This window comes from Chenopodium album, chromosome 15, assembly GCF_948465745.1.
Source record: "Chenopodium album chromosome 15, dcCheAlbu1.1, whole genome shotgun sequence".
Lineage (NCBI taxonomy): Eukaryota > Viridiplantae > Streptophyta > Magnoliopsida > Caryophyllales > Amaranthaceae > Chenopodium > Chenopodium album.
Window position 1 is genome coordinate 7,261,199 of NC_137848.1, and position 19,910 is coordinate 7,281,108.

At 32.2% G+C, this 19,910-nt stretch overlaps 1 protein-coding gene and 1 pseudogene across 2 annotated transcripts; one reads left to right on the top strand and one right to left on the bottom strand.

Moving 5' to 3' along the window:
- Positions 1–882: 882 nt before the first annotated feature.
- Positions 883–2,169, bottom strand: LOC145580697 (uncharacterized). Its single transcript, XM_081637821.1, has one exon. It carries the CDS (start codon positions 2,167–2,169, stop codon positions 883–885), a length of 1,287 nt encoding a protein of 428 aa, XP_081493947.1.
- Positions 2,170–12,200: 10,031 nt separating this feature from the next.
- On the top strand, positions 12,201–19,285 carry LOC145582842 (putative alpha,alpha-trehalose-phosphate synthase [UDP-forming] 9; annotated as a pseudogene). Its single transcript, XR_014099952.1, has 4 exons — positions 12,201–12,344; positions 15,537–17,563; positions 17,997–18,264; positions 18,349–19,285. The product of XR_014099952.1 is annotated as a putative alpha,alpha-trehalose-phosphate synthase [UDP-forming] 9 (transcript).
- The last annotated feature ends 625 nt before the right edge of the window (positions 19,286–19,910 follow it).

Below are 19,910 nucleotides of genomic sequence, written 5' to 3' on the forward strand. Positions count from 1 at the left end.
TTTCGAGTTTGTGGAATTTTACATTGCTCCAAGTAGTCAAACCACGAGCAATAGCAGCAATACGCTCGATAGTCGCACCACCCTCTGAGTTGTCCCATGCTTCACGTACAGCACTCTCACAAGAGTCATCCAAAAGCCACCCTGTTTCGAACTTAAAAGTCCTTTTTTTCTTCTTTTTATTTTTCCTCCCTTCCTCCTGCCTTAGTAGCAAGGCTGAATGATCAGATTTATACCGAACAAGGTGCTCTACCTCGGCCTTTTTGAACCAGTTTCGCCATGCTCTAGATGCTAGAAAACGATCTAGGCGTTCTCTAACACGGGTTGCCATAGTATTGCCTCTTTCCCAGGTATACCAACTACCTACATAACCCAAATCTCGAAGCCCACAATCATAGATCATGTCACGGAAATTTTCAATCTCTTTCCTATTTCTCTCAGCCCCTCCTTCAATTTCCCCATACGAGAGTATCTCATTGAAATCACCTCCAAAAACAATCGGGTAAGGCGACTCGGAGTACAAACGTCGAATTAAATCCCATGTTTTGTGTTTCTCTTCTTCCTTTGGCCACCCATACACCCCAACAAAACGCCAAGTCCCCTCTTCATTAGTAACATCCCCACAAATGTAATTGTGAGAGAAAGAAACTAAAGTAAAATTCACCTCTTTTCTCCAGTATAAACACAGACCACCTGCCTTCCCTCTGCTTGCCACACCAATAGCCTGTTCGAAGCCCAAATTTTCTTTTATTTTTTCAACTTCAAACTTATTGATCATCGTCTCCGATACAAAAATTATACCGGGGGTAAATTTGTTACTCCACTTACGAAGCTGTCGAACTGACGAGGGGTTACCCAAACCTCGGCAATTCCAACAGAGGACATTCATTGAGGGAGGCGGGGTTGGTCCGAACCAACCTCCGCCGCTAAATCTGTCTCCATATTAGCACTATCTTCCAAGTTATCAAAGCCATCTTGTCTAAGACGTTTTCCTGTCCCATCAGAACCATCCACATCCATACCATCAGAAGCAAGGGAACGTTTGCGGGATATTTGTGAAATCAAGTTCTGCTTGCAACCAGTAAGTATACGGTTCTTTTTCCTCCCTCCACGCCCCTCTTCACTCGCAGAGCATCCTATAGAGAAAGGCTGACCAAGAGGCATGATGTTATTAGGGGTAGCAACATTCTGTATCAGAGGAGAAGTATTGTCAGTCCCTGCGAGTTTCGAAGCCTCAATGTTCTGTTTTTCAGGAACAGGGGAAGGAGAAGTAGTAGCACAATTGTTCACGATCTTAGGCGAGTCAGTTTGGGGATGCACCAGGGCAATCAACTCTTTACTCACTTTATCACCTTGAACAACATCATCAGGCTGCTTTGTAACAAAGACCAAACGTTTTGCAGAGATCAAAGAATTAATTTCCTCCTTCTCCTTTGATATACCCTTCCTAGGAGTAGCCTTCAAACTAGTACCCCACCCAAGCTTTTCTTGCTTATCCTCCTCCGACACAACAAGACAATCACGTTCTGAGTGTCCCATTATACCACAAGAAAAACAAAAAAATGGCAACCGTTCATAAGCAAAATCAACACGAAGGTCATTGCCCTTTCGATCCTTTATTTTCTGAAATCGTCTCAAAGGTCGAGTTATATCAAGCATAATTTTAACTCTACGGAAACGGCCAACCCCTAAAGTGTCCTCCTCCAGTTCAAGGATGTCACCCATGCCCTCCACAAGCTTTCGAATGTGTGCATCAGTTCTACAATTAAATGGGAGATTTTTTATTCGAACCCAAAAAGGGGATTGATTAAGAATTACCTCTTCCGGCTGTTCATTACCATCGATTTCCTTCAGCACCACTAGCATATTATCGAAACACCATGGTCTTCCTTTCAATACTTTCTCCATATCCTTCCAATGGAAGAATTGGAAAGCATAGAGATTAGGGCCAAGAACCCTAATTGCAACACCATTGGTAGGATTCCAGGAATTCGTAATGGTATTTTTAAAGGCATCTACATTGTAGGTCCTACGCGTGAGAAGTTTTCCGATCAGCATAAGGGAAAGGTTCTTCTCCTCATAGCTAGGGGTTATGTCACCAAAATCAATCACTGTGTTTTCCTCTTCGTGAATTCGGAGATTGGAACACAAAGAAGCAATTTCGTCTTCCATATCACAGGTCAATCGAGAGAGAAAGAAACAATCACAGGGATACCGGAGGCCGGTAGAAAGCTATTCGCAAATAGAGGACGCACTTTCTTTCGAGAGAGAAAACCCTTTCTTTCAAGGGAGGTTAAATTCAATATAGATGAAATTTTAATTCGTAGTTGATATTGAATAGATGAAGCTATGACTTTAAGATCATAACCAACTACACTACTCCATAAGACTTGCTGCAACTATATTTCGGATGAAAGAAACAGATGTTGCAAGTATTCACAGACGAGATAATGGTATTTTATTTATTTTTCTTGTTAAGTATATGTAAAACTATGGGACCTTTTTTTTTTTTTTTTTTTTTTGAAAGTAATAAAACTATGGGACTTAGGGACTAGATTAGTTACATATTTTTTTCGCTTAAAATGAAGTAAATATAAACACCTTATAAGTGGATAATTTTTTATATTAGTTGATCATTAACCTATTATATGCACCCAGGTATACCATACATCCGAGGCCACTTGTTCATTCAACCAATAAATGAGTGAAAATATTATTTACTCATTTATTAATTAAATGAATAAATGACCAAATGACCCCGAATGTATATAACAAATTCTAATATCTCCCACCCACCTAAAAAAAGCATACAAATAATTTTATGGAGTTGCCAATTCAATTTGCTAACTTTTTTTTTTTTTTTTAAAAAAAAGGTGAATTAGGAAAAAGTCCAAAATTATTATGAGGAAGAACCAAGAGGTTTATCCAATAAAATGAATAGTAATATGGCCTTTAGGCCAAAGGAAAGACGTGTGGCCCATTTACAGCACGTGATTTGACACGTGTCAAGATATTGGACATCAGGCGGCATTTGGAGAATCCTTCTTGGGCCATCTTTGATGTTGGGGGGTTTTGACAACTAAGTGGTGGGACCCACGTATGAAGGTTTTTAATTTTGGTTATGATTTTCTGAGTTGGCATCATTTGATTGGCTTGAGGAGGTTGAATGAAATAGGAAAATTATCGTACTCGTAGTATTTGTGGTTTTGGAGAGAGAGAGTGTAGAAAAATGGTGTTTTCTTTCAATTAAGCTTCAAGTTTTGTGGTGCATAGTTTTGGATTCATTTGCTTGAATCTATACTTGCTCCTTATATTTAAGCATAAAGTATTTATAAAACACACTTTTTCACAAAATATAAAAAAAGCGGAGCTCGTATGATTTAAACACATAAAATGGAGCTGAGAAAATAGTAGGGTTATAATTACGTGGACCATGAACTTAAATAATGGTAAAAGTATAGCCTTAATTAAAAAAAACTTTTGAATTATAGTATATTGTAAATATTGTGACTTTTTCATTTAAATATTGCAACAACCAACAAGGATTGCATCATAAAGCACATTTTATATGTTATATATCTATAATTTTATAGGAGTAAAAATTATATTTCGTATATAGTTGATATTGTGAAAATATTTTATGAGACGAATCTAATAAGAACCCACATCATTATACTTTGCTTAATGTCGTATAAATCATATTATATGGTCAAACAAGAGTGATGATTAGTGCAAAAATCCAATTATTGCAATAATATTGAAACGAATGAAGTATAAGGTAACATGAAACTATGAAAGACTCTACGAGTATTGAATTAGCATCTCTTACACTGCGTAAGTTAAGTCAGTCTAGATCCGCGAGTGAAAGGTAAAGAAATTGCTCTACTTCTAAACAATGTAGTTGGTGGATTCAGTGCCGTCGCTGGGCCAGGGCAGCCGGGGCTGCCGTCCAGGGCCCCCAAATCAAAATCTCTGTTTCTATGAAAAAGGTTTAAGCTATTAAGTTTAATCTCCTAAAATGTTAGACAAATAAATAAACTAGTGCAACGGCCAATAGAAAGTTGTATCTTGTTATAGTGGAATTTTAATTAGCTTTGTGTTTTGGGTTCGATACCTGTCATTCATGTTTTTGTTTCGTTTTTCAATTCTGCTTCTTTCTTTATTTTTAATCTACTCTTCTTTCTATTTTAACCATTTGCTTTTTTTTTTATTCATTTTTTTTTTTTGGGAAATTTTATAAGAACTCTTCATGTTTACTTGTTTTCTTCTTGTATTTGTTTCAATTTTCCCTCTTATTGTTTGAGCCTTTTGAGTTTTATTTTTATATATAGTCTGGCATCCAATTTTCTTAATTATTTACTACTCTCTTGTCCCTTAATATTGTACAAAAACAATTTGAGGAATTTAAAAAAAAACAAAGGAGATATTATAAAAGTATGTAAAATAAAACTAGAACGTTAACGAAATTTTAAAACACCAAAAATAGAATACATGAAGTATAAACCAAGACAAATAGGGTATAAATTTTCTAATATCTTATAAAAAGTGTAATAACACTATTTATTTTGAGTATATCCAAGGTACATATATGATAATCCCGAGTACCGACTTTTTTTTGGCTACTTTTTCAAGTGTTAATATTTTTAATGAATTTTATACAATAACATTTTTATCTTAAATGTAGCGTATTCGCACTTTAAGTTAATACTATTTTTATTTTTTAAGTATAGTGTTTAAGAAATTGAATTATATTTAGTAAATTACGCAAACACCCAAATTTATAGGGCCCCTAATTATTAGTTTGCCCTTAGGCCCCTAAAAACTCAGAAACGGCCCTGGGTGGATTTGAGCTTGTGACTTTAAAATTAAAAGGTGAGTTCCCTACCAAGTTCACCAAATGTACTATAAATACTATGTATATCCATAACATACTGTACAAATCATGCTATTTTGTACACTTGTTTGTATAAGTGGTGGGATAAAACGGTTATGGTCTTATAGAAATATACACTAGTAACACAGCTATGTCTTTGAATACTGGATTCCCTAATTTATGGGAGATTAAAAAACATACGACTCCGTCGTACACATTTTACAATTCTTTTTAATTGGCTATCAAAAAAAAAAAAAAAAAAAAAAAACAATATATATCAATATGTTTTGTATTCTACTATTCTTGTATAGAGCCTATAACTTTTAATAAAGAAATCATTCGTTGATATAAGATTATCAATGTTTCAAAAGAAAATAAAAAAATATAAGATTATCAATAATTAATATCTTGTTTCAAAAAAAAAAAAAAAAAAAAATCAATTATTATTACCTACATCATCCTAACTTGTCTACGTTTCGTATGATTTTGATTATTCATATACTTTACGAAAAAACAAAACTTTAAAAAGTCATAACTCAAAAGTCAACAAAATAGCATGTTCAAAAACATTTTCCTCGAATAAAGAAAAGAAAAAAAAAGAAAGAATTATATTAGTACTTAGATTTACTGTACCAGTAACTACGAGTAGCTAGTAAGCTCTAGACGTTAACAATAGAATAAATCACTGAATTAGTGTGATTAAATTAATCAATACGTATAACGTAATACTCCGTACATAATAATTACTTATTATAAATTTAATCATTTATAATCTATGCTTTTTTTATATATTACTCCGTAGTTAGTTGTTTAGACCTTCATCAAGGTTGGTACATGCATGCTTCTTGATGTGATCTTGTGGTCCAAAATTAAATTAAACCTACAACTGTAATACTAATGGATCGAGTAATGAAGTATATAGGTAATAGTATACTACGTATATATAATACAGTTTTTATCCGTTAAACATTGTTTATTACAACTTGGTTGGTTAGTTGTTGCCAACAATCACCTATCTATCCCACTCAATATAATTATTACTTAGTACAACTAATGCTGAAGTACTTAAGAGTTAATTATTTCAACATAAACCTTTATATAGATAACATATTATGCAAATACTATATTCTTTTTAGGATACGTTTGGCCTACAAAATCTTTATTAAATTACTTTCAAAATCAAAAGCTAAAATTATTCTTAAGCCTTGTTCACTTCACCTTATTTTTGCTGAATTGAAATTATTTTTACTGAAACAAAATTATATTTGCTGAAATTAAATTACTTTCACTGAACTTAAATTAATTTTACTGAATTGAAATTATTTTTGCTGAATTGAAATTATTTTTACTGATTTTCTATTATAATTCTTCTTCAAGAAAACTAAATTTTACTGAACTAAACTTATTTTTACTGAACTGAAATTATAGTGTCTACTAAGACTGAAATTATAGTAAAAATAAATTCAGTTCAGTAAAAATAATTAAGTTCAGTAAAAATAACTTCAGTTCAGTAAAATTCAGTTTTCTTACAGAAGAATTAAAATAATTTCAGTTCAGCAAAAATAATTTCAGTTCAGTAAAATTAATTTAAATTCAGTAACAATAATTTAAGTTCAGCAAATATAATTTTGTTTTAGTAAAAATAATTTCAATTCAGCAAAAATAAGGTGAAATGAACGGGGCCTAAGTTATTTTTACTGATTAAAACTTAATTTTCATTTACGTAATATTACTTGTTCTTTAAAATTACACTGAATATTTTTAAATAATAAAAACCTACTGCATATTATTTTTCATATCTTGTTAAAACCTATAAGGATAGTGATTTGAAGATGGGAGATTATTTATTAATTAAAGGAAAATATCAAATCTGATATTGACCTTTAATTATAGAGGTTAGTGGATCACATTCAAGTATACTCGACTTGTTCACACTTTCTTGTTTGACTGGACTAATTTAACTTTGTTGATTAATTAAATAAGAAGCTAAGCTCTTCACCAAATAAAAAAAGAAGCTAATATAGGCTAAGACGACATTGGATAACATGTACTAGTGTACTGCGCTATACCCGTAACATGTACTAGTAGGATTCAATAAGATAACATTTTTAATGTACGCTTAATAAATAATCAATTTATTTATTTATTTGTTGATTATTGATTATTATCACTTTCTTAGAAGTTTGAACCAAATCAAACAAAACAGGTCGGATCATATACTAATTGGCAAAAGCTAACGAATACTCCGAGGACGTTGGATAAACTAGCTAAAAGTAGAAAAATTAGATTAAAATGAACATTAATTAAACCGATTGACGTGTAATTTTGTCATATTTTTCCAAATTAATACTATTTTAAGCAATATTTTAAATGATTATCCAACGCCCCGGGAGCGTTCGTTAGCAAGATCCATAATAATTTACAATATATGCATAGTGGATAACGAGATATAAAATACTCCACAAATAAAGTGTCATTAATTCATATATTAGGTTATATAAAATACTCCTTTTTTTTTTTTTTTGGGTATTTTTATTTTTAATTCCCTTTGTCAATTATGCTCTATGGCTGCAGATTACAAATTCACCATATAACCAAACTTATTTAAATTAAATAATGTCCAACCTAATCAAACAAATTTATGCTTCCTTTGTTTTAAGAAAATTGTAACACTTTGACTAGTATGATTGCTAATGTGCAACTTCAATCAAACTAATAATTCAACAACATTATTTGATAGAATGGTTGCTAATGTGCAACTTTAATTAAACTAATAATTCAGCAACATTAATTGATAACATTTGTTTTCAATTTGTTGTAAACAAATGCTGTCAAAGTTAGGGCTTGATATGCTCATCTTCTTTTTACATATTTCAAGTCTAATAAGGTCAGATTAGTTTAAAGAAATAAAATCGTGTGGATAGAACACACCCTTAATATATAAATAGTGCAAAATGATGTAATTATTAACTTTACTTTAACAAAAAGAACCTTTAAGATCATCACTACATACATGTTGAAGAGAGTTTGATGGACTATTTTATAATAATATTAATAATATATCAATTAGTCATTTGGTTAAGGTAGATTACACATTGTTTCTAATACCCATGGGATTGGATGAATGAACCATACATTAATTGTGGTATATTATAAAATAATAATTAATACACGAAATATATAGGATAATCATACAAAGTGTAAAGTATATGAGTGAAACTTATAGATTAATCAAAAGATAATACGGAGTAATAATTAAACATCACACTTTTATTGCTCATAAGCATTGAGTCGCGCCTTAGAATATTAATTATCTTCCATGTATCTTATCAACTAGCTAGCTTAGGTCAAATAAATAATTGACAAATTAATAGAGAAGAGTGAATAGAATGGCTTGTTTATTATTCATCAACATGTAGAGTATTTATACAAAACCTAAGAACATAAGATAGGAAACAATCTTCCTAAAAGATATACTTAAATAATATCTTAACATATAATAAACCTAAATATATTATTCTTCTAATAAGATCAATACGGAAAATATATCACACATATATTTTCCATATTATCTCTAACACCCTCCCGCAATCGTAACGGCAGTAACACGAACGTTGCGATTGGAAATTCTTCAAATTGTTGAAGCCAAGATGCACAATCTTGTGATGTCGCCTTCAATTTTTTTTTCTTTTCTTCAATGATGAGAACGTTCAGCTTTTCGAACTCATCTGTCATCAATCAAACAGGAACGTCATTCTTTTCGAACCTGCAAATATAACAATTTTTGGTTTTTCCAGAGCAAAACCGAGCTCCAATCAAATATTGGTTTTTCAGAGTAAACCACACTCAAATTTCTTATTGGTCTTTCAGAGTAAACCACACTCAAATTTCTTATTGGTCTTTCAGAGTAAACCACACTCAAATTTCTTATTGGTTTTTCAAAGTAAACCACACTCAAATCTCTTATTGGTCTTTTAGAGTAAACCACACTCAAATCTCTTATTGGTTCTCGAATAAACTCACAAAAAAAGAAAAAAAATTGCACAGCGGAATTTTTGGGTAAAATTTATGAATCCCGCCGGTGAGTTTAATTTTCTAACCCACCGGCAGGGGGGGAATTTTTGTGAAGTATCCCAAAATCTAACCTGCTCTGATACCATGACAAATTAATAGAGAAGAGTGAATAGAATGACTTGTTTATTATTCATCAACAGGTAGAGTATTTATACAAAACCTAAGAACATAAGATAGGAAACAATCTTCCTAAAAGATATACTTAAATAATATCTTAACATATAATAAACCTAAATATATTATTCTTCTAATAAGATCAATACGGAAAATATATCACACATATATTTTCCATATTGGCCTTGTTTGGTAATTGGCTTTTAGTTGGCTTTTTGGTTGGCTTTTGGCTTTTGGCTTTTTCTTTTGGTCAAACAGCCAAAATACTTGTTTGGTAAATGGCTTTTCAGCTAGGTGAAAAAGCCGGCTTTTCCGCCAAAAACAAAAAGCTAGTGTTACTAGCTTTTTGGTTTTGGCTTTTGGTTTTTCATTAAACAAATTACTTTTTATCCTTAATTAATAATTAATAATTAATAATTAATAATTAATAATTAATAATTAATAATTAATAATTAATAATTAATAATTAATAATTAATAATTAATAATTAATAATTAATAATTAATAATTAATAATTAATAATTAATAATTAATAATTAATAATTAATAATTAATAATTAATAATTAATAATTAATAATTAATAATTAATAATTAATAATTAATAATTAGTAATTAATAATTAATAATTAATAATTAATAATTAATAATTAATAATTAATAATTAATAATTAATAATTAATAATTAATAATTAATAATTAATAATTAATAATTAATAATTAATTATTAATTATTAATAATTAATTATTAATTATTAATAATTAATTATTAATTATTAATAATTAATTATTAATAATTAATAATTAATAATTAATTATTAATAATTATTAATAATTAATAATTAATAATTATCAATCAATAATTAATTATAAATAATTAGTAATTAATAATTAATAATTAATAATTATCAATCAATAATTATCAATCAATAATTGGTAATTAATAATTAATAATTAATTATTAATTTGTAATTAGTAATTGATAATTGATAATTAATAATCAGTAATTAATAATTAATAATTATTAATCTATAATTAATAATAATAATCAGTAATTAATAATTAATTATTAATAATTAATAATTAGTAATTAGTAATTAATAATAAGTAATCAGTAATTAATAATTAGTAATTAATAATTTATAAATAGTAATTAATAATCAATAATCAATAGTTAATAATTTATAATTAGTAATTCATAATCAATACTTATTAATTAATAATTTATAATTAGTAATTAGTAATAAAAAATTAGTAATTAATAATTTATAATTAGTAATTAATAATCTATTATTAGTAATTAATAATTAATAATTATTATTTAATAATTAGTAAATTAGTAGTTATAAGTACTTAAAAATTAATAGTTAGTACTCCGTAATTAGTAATTATTAGTACTTAATTATTAATAACTAGTAATTAACAATTGTTAGTAATATGTAATTAATATTAAGTGCTTAATAATTAGTAATTAGTACTTAATAACTAGTAGTTTATAATTAATAATAAGTAATTATAAATTAGTAGTTAATATTTTGTATTAGTAATTAATAATTAATAATACTGATAATAAATGTATAAGAATACATAATAATGCCCTTTAAGGTTGTTTTGCATAGTTACAGCCAATATCTAACAGTTGATTTTACCAAACATGTTTACATACAATAAATAGTCAAACAACCAATACTAACAGCCAGTCAAACAAGCCAAGTTAAACAGCCAGCAGCCAACAGCCAACAGCCAATTGCCAAACAAGGCCATTATCTCTAACAATAATACAACAGTCACCAAGGTCTATTCAATATACAATTGAAAATCTTGAAATCTTTCTATTTGCTCCATTTTGATTTAAGTGTTACACTTACAATACAAATAAATAAATCGCCAACAAATCTAAATCATAATTAAGAATAAAACATGAATATGGAAAAGAGCATTGAGATAACTTTCTCCAAATGAAAATCTATAAGTTAAATGTGATTGAACGAAGTCATTCTTGAAAATTTTGACTAGCATAGATTTGGGTATCGTCTACAAAGGAATCAAAGCCAGTTTTGAAGCTTCGTTACCTACCTATGAAAGACTAAAAGAGTTTTTGTTTTTTTAAATAAGAAAAACCATTAGCAATGGTTTGATTTCGTTTGCTAACTATAAGTGATGAACAAATATTCAACAAAGTGGTAATAAAATCTGATTTAATCATTCCAACCAATTTATGTCTTATAAAACAAATCTTCGTTAACGATCCATTTGATACTATGGGCATATTCTTCTAGATATTTTGTTATCTAACAATTAACAATTAGTCAAAAATCTAAGCTACTGAGTATTTCTTTACTCACATACCCAAATATGTAAATGAAAGACATAATTGATACGAAGTAATTGACTAGCAACTCATAAAACACACCAAAATAATCCTTTTCAATGGAGACACAAAATCAACATGGATTCATGAATTCTATCTCATTGATTTTCATTTCATTATTTTATGTTAGTAAATAAAGAAAGGGATGTTAACGAGCTGAAACCTCTTACATATCCTCCCGATCCGATTAGTGGGCTAGGCATTTTAAAAATAGAGGGGGAGGGAGGGAAGGGTAAGCCGGTAAGAGAATCCCCACCCCAAAATGCCTCTAACCACAATCTCTTAGTTATAAGATGCAAGCTTTAGTGCTATTGTCGCTATACCAACCTTTGCTCGATAAAATAAATTATATATTCAGATTATACACACCCTAATTTCCATACATAAAATAAATCATACACATACACCCTAATTTTTTTTAAAAAAAGACATAAAAAAGCCTTCATTTTTACACACACCCTAATTTCCATACATAAAATAAATCATACACATACACCCTAATTTCAATTAAAAAGACATAAAAAAGCCTTCATTTTTTAAAAAATAATTAAGTTTCGAGTATATCCTAGAAGTTAGGTCACCATGAAGTAGGTAAGGGTAAGGGTGAGGGTGAGGGTGAGGGTGAGGGTAAGGGCATGGGTAGGTATTTTTGTAATAAAAAGTAACAAAAAGGGTCAAACACATGAAAGTTAAAATTAAATAAAATTAAAATAATATTATTAATCAAACCTTATCCAAAACCAAGGTTTAAATCTAACCATGGTAAACGTAAACTCCCAACCTTCTCTCTTCCATCTCTTTCTCTTTCCCTTTCTCTCTCCTCTCATCTTTTTCTCCTCCGTTTTTTCTCTCTTACCTGTGTAGTGTGCGTTCACATTCTTCAATCTCCTCATATATTTTTTTCTGCCATTTTTCTGGTGAGTCAACTCATTTTTATTTTTTCACCTTTTTATTTTTTCTTTCTTATGATCTGAAGTTTTGCATCTGTTTTTTTTTTTCATTTTTTCATCTTTAATTCGGGTTAATTTAATTTTTGTAAAATAATTGATGAGTAAAATTAGTGAACTCTTTGAATACCCAGATCGTTTTTTTTTTTTTTTTTTTTTTTTTTTTTTTTTCTGGGTTTCCCTTTGATTTGGCTTTTTTTTTTTTTTTTTTTACAATTTTTATATAGAGGCGCGAAGGATAGTGATGTAGACAGGATTTGATTCGAGGTCTAGAATTATATTGACCCAGAGTTTTTACCAACTAAACTAGTTGACATCCGGCTTTGTTTTAGACATTGGTGTGTTTGTTCATAATTTGTGTTTTGGTATCAGACTAGATTTATCATTACTGTGTTTATGTATTAATCATGGAGAAAAATTGTATTAATTATGGAGAAAAATTGTATTATTTTTATCTTCTTTTGGTTATGTTAATTACGTTGGTTCATAAAGGAATATGGATATATGATGCTGTTTTTGTATTAGTATTAATAATAGCATCTTTATATTTGTTGGTAATTTGACATTTTTTTTGGATTTATTAGTGATAAGTTAGGAAAATTATAGTTTTTGGAGTATTGATTTAATAGGTCACTGTCAACATGAAAATATCCATTGGCAAAAAAAAAAAAAAAAAAAAAAAAAAAAAAAAAAAAAAGAAGAGAAAATAGGGTGGTTCTAGGGATTTTGCTGCAAGGACTAATGATGAAGGAGTGTTCTAGAATATTGGGTATTAAAAGCTTCAACTAATTTGTCTAATTCATGGGGCTATTTAGTTTTCCTCTATAATAATTTACATTTAATGAAGGGGGTTTTAGGTTTTGTTGAGTTTGGGGGAAGGAAAGTTTTGAGAGTTTGTCTGAAGGTTGAAGTTAAGTTTAGCAATGTGTTAGATTTTCCATTTCTCATAGAGTACTCATCCAAGGTGGGTGTAAGTGTTAACTGGACATATAATATGACACCCGGGAACTCTGGAATTTGACTTAAGAAGCTAAAAGATTGAAGGAAAACTGATCCTGAAAGTAGTTATATCTGATCTATTTATTACAGATTTTGAGTGTATAGAAATCTTACTTGGAGCATTTCTCAGCCTATGGCTTCTTATAACGTTCATTGGTACCGAGTTGTGCTTAGTTGGTACCATCCTAGTTCCCAAGTACTTCATTAGTACCATCCAATCACAGCTTAGAGTTATTCATGACTCAAGTTATATATGCTGAGAAATTCTCATCTCATGTGCTCATCATCTGGTGACCCAACCCTGTATGTCTTCGTGAATGTCTTCTAAGTTCTCTATACACAGTCTTTTTTTTGTTTAATTTTGTGTGGTTGTGGTGCTGTGTTGTATTTTCCGCTTAAACTTTGTTTATTATGTTGCATTTATTCAATATGCATCTGTTGTTGAGTGGGGTGGCGTAGGTTGATCTTATATACTGTAGGTCTGTTGGATATATTTGTGATCACCAAAAGATTTAACTAGAATGCTGTGCAAGTCTGCTTAACTGAAAATTTTTTGTTGGTATTTCTATGATCTCTCTTTTTATTTAATTTATATATATATATTAATTAATTAATAAACTTTTCCAATTTGAGCTCCCTCAAGCGGCAGGGAAAATGTCAATGTCAAACAATATTTTACATGGGAAGCACTCCTCACAAAATTATAGGGGAAAAAGTCACCAACTTTCACTAAAAAGTTAACAAGAACTAGCAACGCTCACAATACTCCTTTGAGATACAACCAACCCTCTCAAGAACTCTTATCTAGTAACCTAAGTATTTGTGATCTCTTCTTGCTGTTGTGCAATGAAAAGTGATACCCATGATCCTTTTTATATTGTATATTGAGTCATACACCTGCACCAAAGTTGTAAATATTTTAAACTCTAACTAGATCTAGGATACAAAAGTTATTAGATAACTAAATATTATATAAAATGATTACAATCAAGTAGGAATTTGAATACTAGAGTCCTAAATCAAACAAGGTAAGAAGACTAAGTTACTTGCTATTAAAATCCTCAAACTGCCACTTTCTTGTACCACGTACATGCAATACTTGCGTCCGTGATAGTGCCACCAAGCCTTTACCTTGTTTTATTGCTTTGCTTACTTTGTTTTTTCATAACCAAATCTGAATCTCACCACATCTTGAGGCCCCACTAATCATGTTGGAAAAGTTGGGTTTGCCATATTTAACAGTACATTAGTGTTGGCATCTGGCTGAGTCAAGCTTTGTGCAAATTAGACCTTCTACAAAAGTACCAATTCCAATTATGCATACAAAGTATTAGTGATCTTGAACATGAGTTACTTTTTTTTTTATAATATTGATTTCCCTGTGGTTCATCTTTGTGGACCAGCGTGGCATCCATTGGCAGCTTACTGAATGATAGTATATATTTGTTAAGTGATTGAGTTTTGATAATTTTGTTATAAAGTTATATCCTACCTGAGGTATCATTGCATAGCATAGGTTATTATCAATTTCAAAGTTTCCTCTTCATATGAAGTTGACCCTTAAAAAGGTTGTGATTATTGCTTTCTCCAGTTTAAGGCTTATAAGGTAGCAAAGGAGTTGTATTAATATTTTCTTCATCCCATCTTGTTTGCCATATTGGGGCGTTGTTAATTTTTTTAAATGTTGGTTGCTTAAGTGTTGTTGAGATTGGGTATCGGTGGGACTAAATGTAGTGAATGTGAATGTAAAGTGGTGGTTTCTCATAGTCATTGATAGAATGAGGCGATGTCAAAGAGACTGGCCAAAAAGAAAACTCATGTTAACAAAAGGGGATGGAGGGAGTAGCAATATCCTATTGATCCAGTATCTGATGTATAATCTAATGGTTTGTCAGTCCTGCAAGATTCTGGATGTTGTTACCAACTGTTAGCTGTGTTATTGAATACATATGGATTGCTGAAACTATGTTAAATCATATATATATATATATATATATTATTGATTGTGTATCGTTTAGTTGCTGGAAGTAATTTTCTGATGTTGCCTATGCTGGGGAAGAGGCAGGGAAATGGGGTGGAGGAACTATTTCTTAGCAATTCTGCCCGTATTGTCTGTCAACATTTCATGTTTTATTTAATTGATTTATTTTTACCAATGATCAGATAACCTGTATGGTCAAGCTGTTTGACAAGAGCTACTATTATCCATGGGATCAAAATCATATGGAAACTTGCTGGGCCTAGTCTCTGGTGATCTACTGGATATCCCATGTACCACTAGAACTCTTCCACGGGTTATGACTGTTCCTGGGATTATCTCTGACTTGGATGGCCGTGAAAGTAGTGATGAAGATACAGAGGCTTCAGTTGTTCGTGAGAGAATAATTGTTGTTGCTAATATGCTGCCTCTCCATGCCTCTAGGGATCCAGAAACTGGAAAGTGGTGTTTTACTGTAGATGAGGATTTAATTCTGTTACAGTTGAAAAATGGATTGCCACCCAATACTGAAATTATCTACATTGGTTCTCTGAAGGCTGATGTTGATATTAATGAGCAGGATGAGGTTTCACAGAAGCTTTTCAAGGAATTTAAATGTGTTCCTACTTTTCTTCCCCAGGACCTACAGAAGAAATTCTATCATGGGTACTGTAAGCAGTACTTGTGGCCACTATTTCATTATATGCTACCCATGTGCCCTGACCATGGTGATCGTTTTGATCGCTCACTCTGGCAGGCATATGTTTCTGCTAATAAAATATTTGCTGATAAAGTAATGGAAGTCATAAACCCTGAGGATGATTATGTATGGGTGCATGATTATCATCTCATGATCCTACCTACTTTTTTAAGGAAACGATTCTATCGAGTTAAGCTGGGATTTTTTCTTGCATAGCCCATTCCCTTCATCGGAAATTTACCGAACCTTGCCTGTTAGGGATGAAATCTTGAGAGGCCTGCTGAATTGTGATTTAGTTGGTTTTCATACCTTTGATTATGCCAGGCATTTCCTGTCATGCTGCAGTAGGATGCTCGGATTGGACTACGCATCAAAGAGAGGGCATATTGGATTGGATTATTTTGGTCGCACTGTTTTCATTAAAATCTTGCCTGTCGGTATTCATGTTGGTCGGATAGAATCTGCTTTGAATCTTCCGTGCACATCAGTCAAAGTTAAAGAAATTCAAGAACAGTTCAAAGGGAAAAAAGTGATAGTTGGGATTGATGATATGGATATATTTAAAGGAATCAGTCTGAAGTTATTGGCCATAGAGCAACTGCTGCTTCAGAATCCAGAGTTCCAGGGAAAGTTGGTCCTTATTCAAATCATTAATCCTGCCCGAAGTTCAGGAAAGGATGTACAGGAAGCAAAGAGGGAGACCTATCTGATCGCAAGAAGGATCAATGAGATGTATGGCTCTCCAACTTATGAGCCTGTAGTTATTATTGATCGCCCTGTTCCTCGTTATGAGAAGTCAGCATATTATGCTTTAGCTGAATGCTGCCTAGTGAATGCTGTTAGGGATGGAATGAATCTGGTTCCATACAAGTATATTGTCTGCAGGCAAGGAACACCTGCTTTAGATGAAGCTTTGGGCGTAATATCAGTCACTCCTCACACAAGCATGCTTGTAGTCTCGGAATTTGTAGGATGCTCTCCTTCACTCAGTGGTGCAATCAGAGTGAATCCATGGGATATTGATGCTGTTGCCGAAGCCTTGAATATGGCTCTTACAATGCCAGATACTGAGAAACAATTACGACATGAAAAACATTATCGATATGTTAGTTCTCATGACGTGGCTTATTGGGCACGCAGCTTTGTGCAGGATCTGCAAAGAGCCTGCCAAAACCATTATAATAAGCGGTGTTGGGGATTTGGTTTAGGGCTAGGTTTTAGAGTTGTCTCTCTTTCGCCAAATTTCAGGAAGCTGAATGTTGACTTTATTGCCTCAGCGTATAAGAGGACCACTAAACGAGTGATATTCCTGGATTATGATGGCACTATTGTGCCACAAACGAGTATGAACAAGTGTCCAAGTCCTGAAGTTATCTCTGTCCTGAATGCTCTTTGCAATGATCCCAAAAACACAATATTCATCGTCAGCGGTAGAGGAAAGGCTCAATTAAGTGAATGGCTAAGCCCATGTCAGTTGTTGGGAATAGCTGCTGAACATGGGTACTTCTTACGGTAAGTTGACTATGTACAATTTAAATTATGATGTTTCTGAGGTATAAATCAATTTTTTCATAGTGACTGACAACGATGATGGAGGATGAACCTGGGCTTCAGCTATGCTGTAGTAGATATTGTGAAGGTTAGAAGATGGCTTTAAGAATTGGAGGACGAATATGAGCATAGAAGAGATAAGGGCTAAACACTATTAGTGGGAGTAAAAAAGATTGTTTATAAAGAAGTTAATTGCCGACTAATGTCAACATACTGCAATAAACCAACAATGTTTGATTTGTCTTTAGAATGGATAATAGTAGATCTATATCTGAAGTAGTTTTGATTTTCATAAATTTACTCGAACTATCCATGAATTAGTTGTTCACAATAGCACCCCAGCTGTAGAAATTTCTTGTCTTGCTTTAACCCAACTTTTTCTTTCTTCTTGCAGGTCAAATAAAGCTGCTGATTGGGAATCTAATACTTCAGAGCTTGATTGGAAAGATATTGTTGAACCTATCATGAGATCGTATACTGAGGCAACAGATGGATCCAGCATAGAGAGTAAAGAAAGTGCCTTAGTGTGGCACCATCAAGATGCAGACCCTGACTTTGGGTCCTGGCAAGCAATGGAGTTAATGGACCATCTCGAAAATGTGCTTGCCAATGAACCAGCTGTCGTTGCAAGGGGTCACAACATTGTTGAAGTTAAGCCACAGGTAATGTGTTAGTTTACTCTCCTTCCTTTTCTATCTCTGTTTTGTCACTCCATATCCCAATTGGTCTCTGTCTGATTTTAGCAGGGTGTTAGCAAGGGGCTTGTTGTTGAGAAAGTTATAACAACGTTAATCGATGATGGCAAACGACCAGATTTTCTTGTGTGCATTGGGGACGACAGATCTGATGAAGACATGTTTGAAAGCTTGTTGAAGTTCTCAAGTTCATATTTACCTGGGCTTCCTGAGGTCTTCTGCTGCACGGTTGGGCAAAAGCCTAGCAAAGCGAAGTACTATCTTGATGATACATCTGATGTCTTACGGCTGCTGGGTGGCCTAGCAGCTGCTGCCTCAACTCAAAAACCTCGGTATAATCCTCATGCTCAAGTCTCGTTTGAAAGTACATTCTAGTAGGCCTATGTGTGCTTATAGTTATAGATCCACCCCCAGTGTGTCTGCGCCAGAGAATGTTTTCACAGGATTCCTTCTTTTCTCGACTTCTGTGATCTCGCGGGATTTCAAATCTTTTAAACACGTTAAAACATTGGGTAATTGTACATGGTGACAGTAGTGTAGTTCTCCGGCAGGAAGGTTCCTTTGATGCAGATCGTCATACAACTGTGGTTGCTTTAAATTGCACCAGACTCCACCCATCAATTTGTACAGAAAGCAGTTTGATGCCAAGGTTCCCTTGTTGTCTCTAACAAAGTGATTTGGATGATCATGAACAAAAAACATAGGGATATCCGACTTGATCTTTTATAAAGGTCAACAGGATACTTGTTGCTAACAAAAAAAGCTTAGGCGGACATAAGCGGTTTCTTCTACACCCCGTTGAATCAAAATTCGGAAAAAAGAGAGTTCCTGTGTATTACTTCGTCATATGCTAACTGTTATTGGAAATGAGCTTGTATGTTTTGCCTTTGTAAATGTCTGTGTATACATGGACAATCCATGGAGTAGTAAAAAAACCGGCTATTGTCGTTCTCTTAAATATAAATCCATTGTTTCTTTTTTGGTTGAATTTTCTATAATCTGAAATTGGTTGAGCAAGTTGTGCAGTGAATGAGTGAGCTGTGTGACAAGATGATGCATTTGGTTGTGCGAGTGTATGATAGATGTAAGCCTAGGCAGGTCCACATGAGGAAATATACATTATGCCTCACTTGTAGGCTTGCACATGGTGTTGTGATGGAGATGGAGATAGCTAGCATTTCTGTCTCTATGATTTATACAATTGATAAATGGGTGTAATGAAAATGACCTTTTTGCCCCTTGATTTTTTTTTTGTGGTCACAGGAAGAACCTAGGGTAGACATTATTATCTATTATTTTTTTTACCATAAGGGGTAGGATTCTGATCGTAGCTCAATCATCACGGTTTTTTTGGTCCAGAGTCTAGTGTACGTGGGTTAATGGGGATAGATAACAGAATTATTGTATCTTAAGACTAATTATCCCAATGTTGCCGGACATTTGAAAGTAAAGGGAGAGGTAAGGCTGTAAGGGAATTGTTGCACCTATGGTAAAGAGTTGTCGCTTGGCTATTCGTAGACCTCAGCACTCACGTTTTTGGTCTTGAATCTGTGAGGCTGTGAGCTAGATCACTTCGAAGTAGGGGAAATCATTAAGAAGATTCCCATTTGAAT

Excerpts from the sequence above, each read along its gene's own strand:
- LOC145580697 (XM_081637821.1), bottom strand. The coding sequence starts at position 2,169 with ATGGAAGACGAAATTGCTTCTTTGTGTTCCAATCTCCGAATTCACGAA.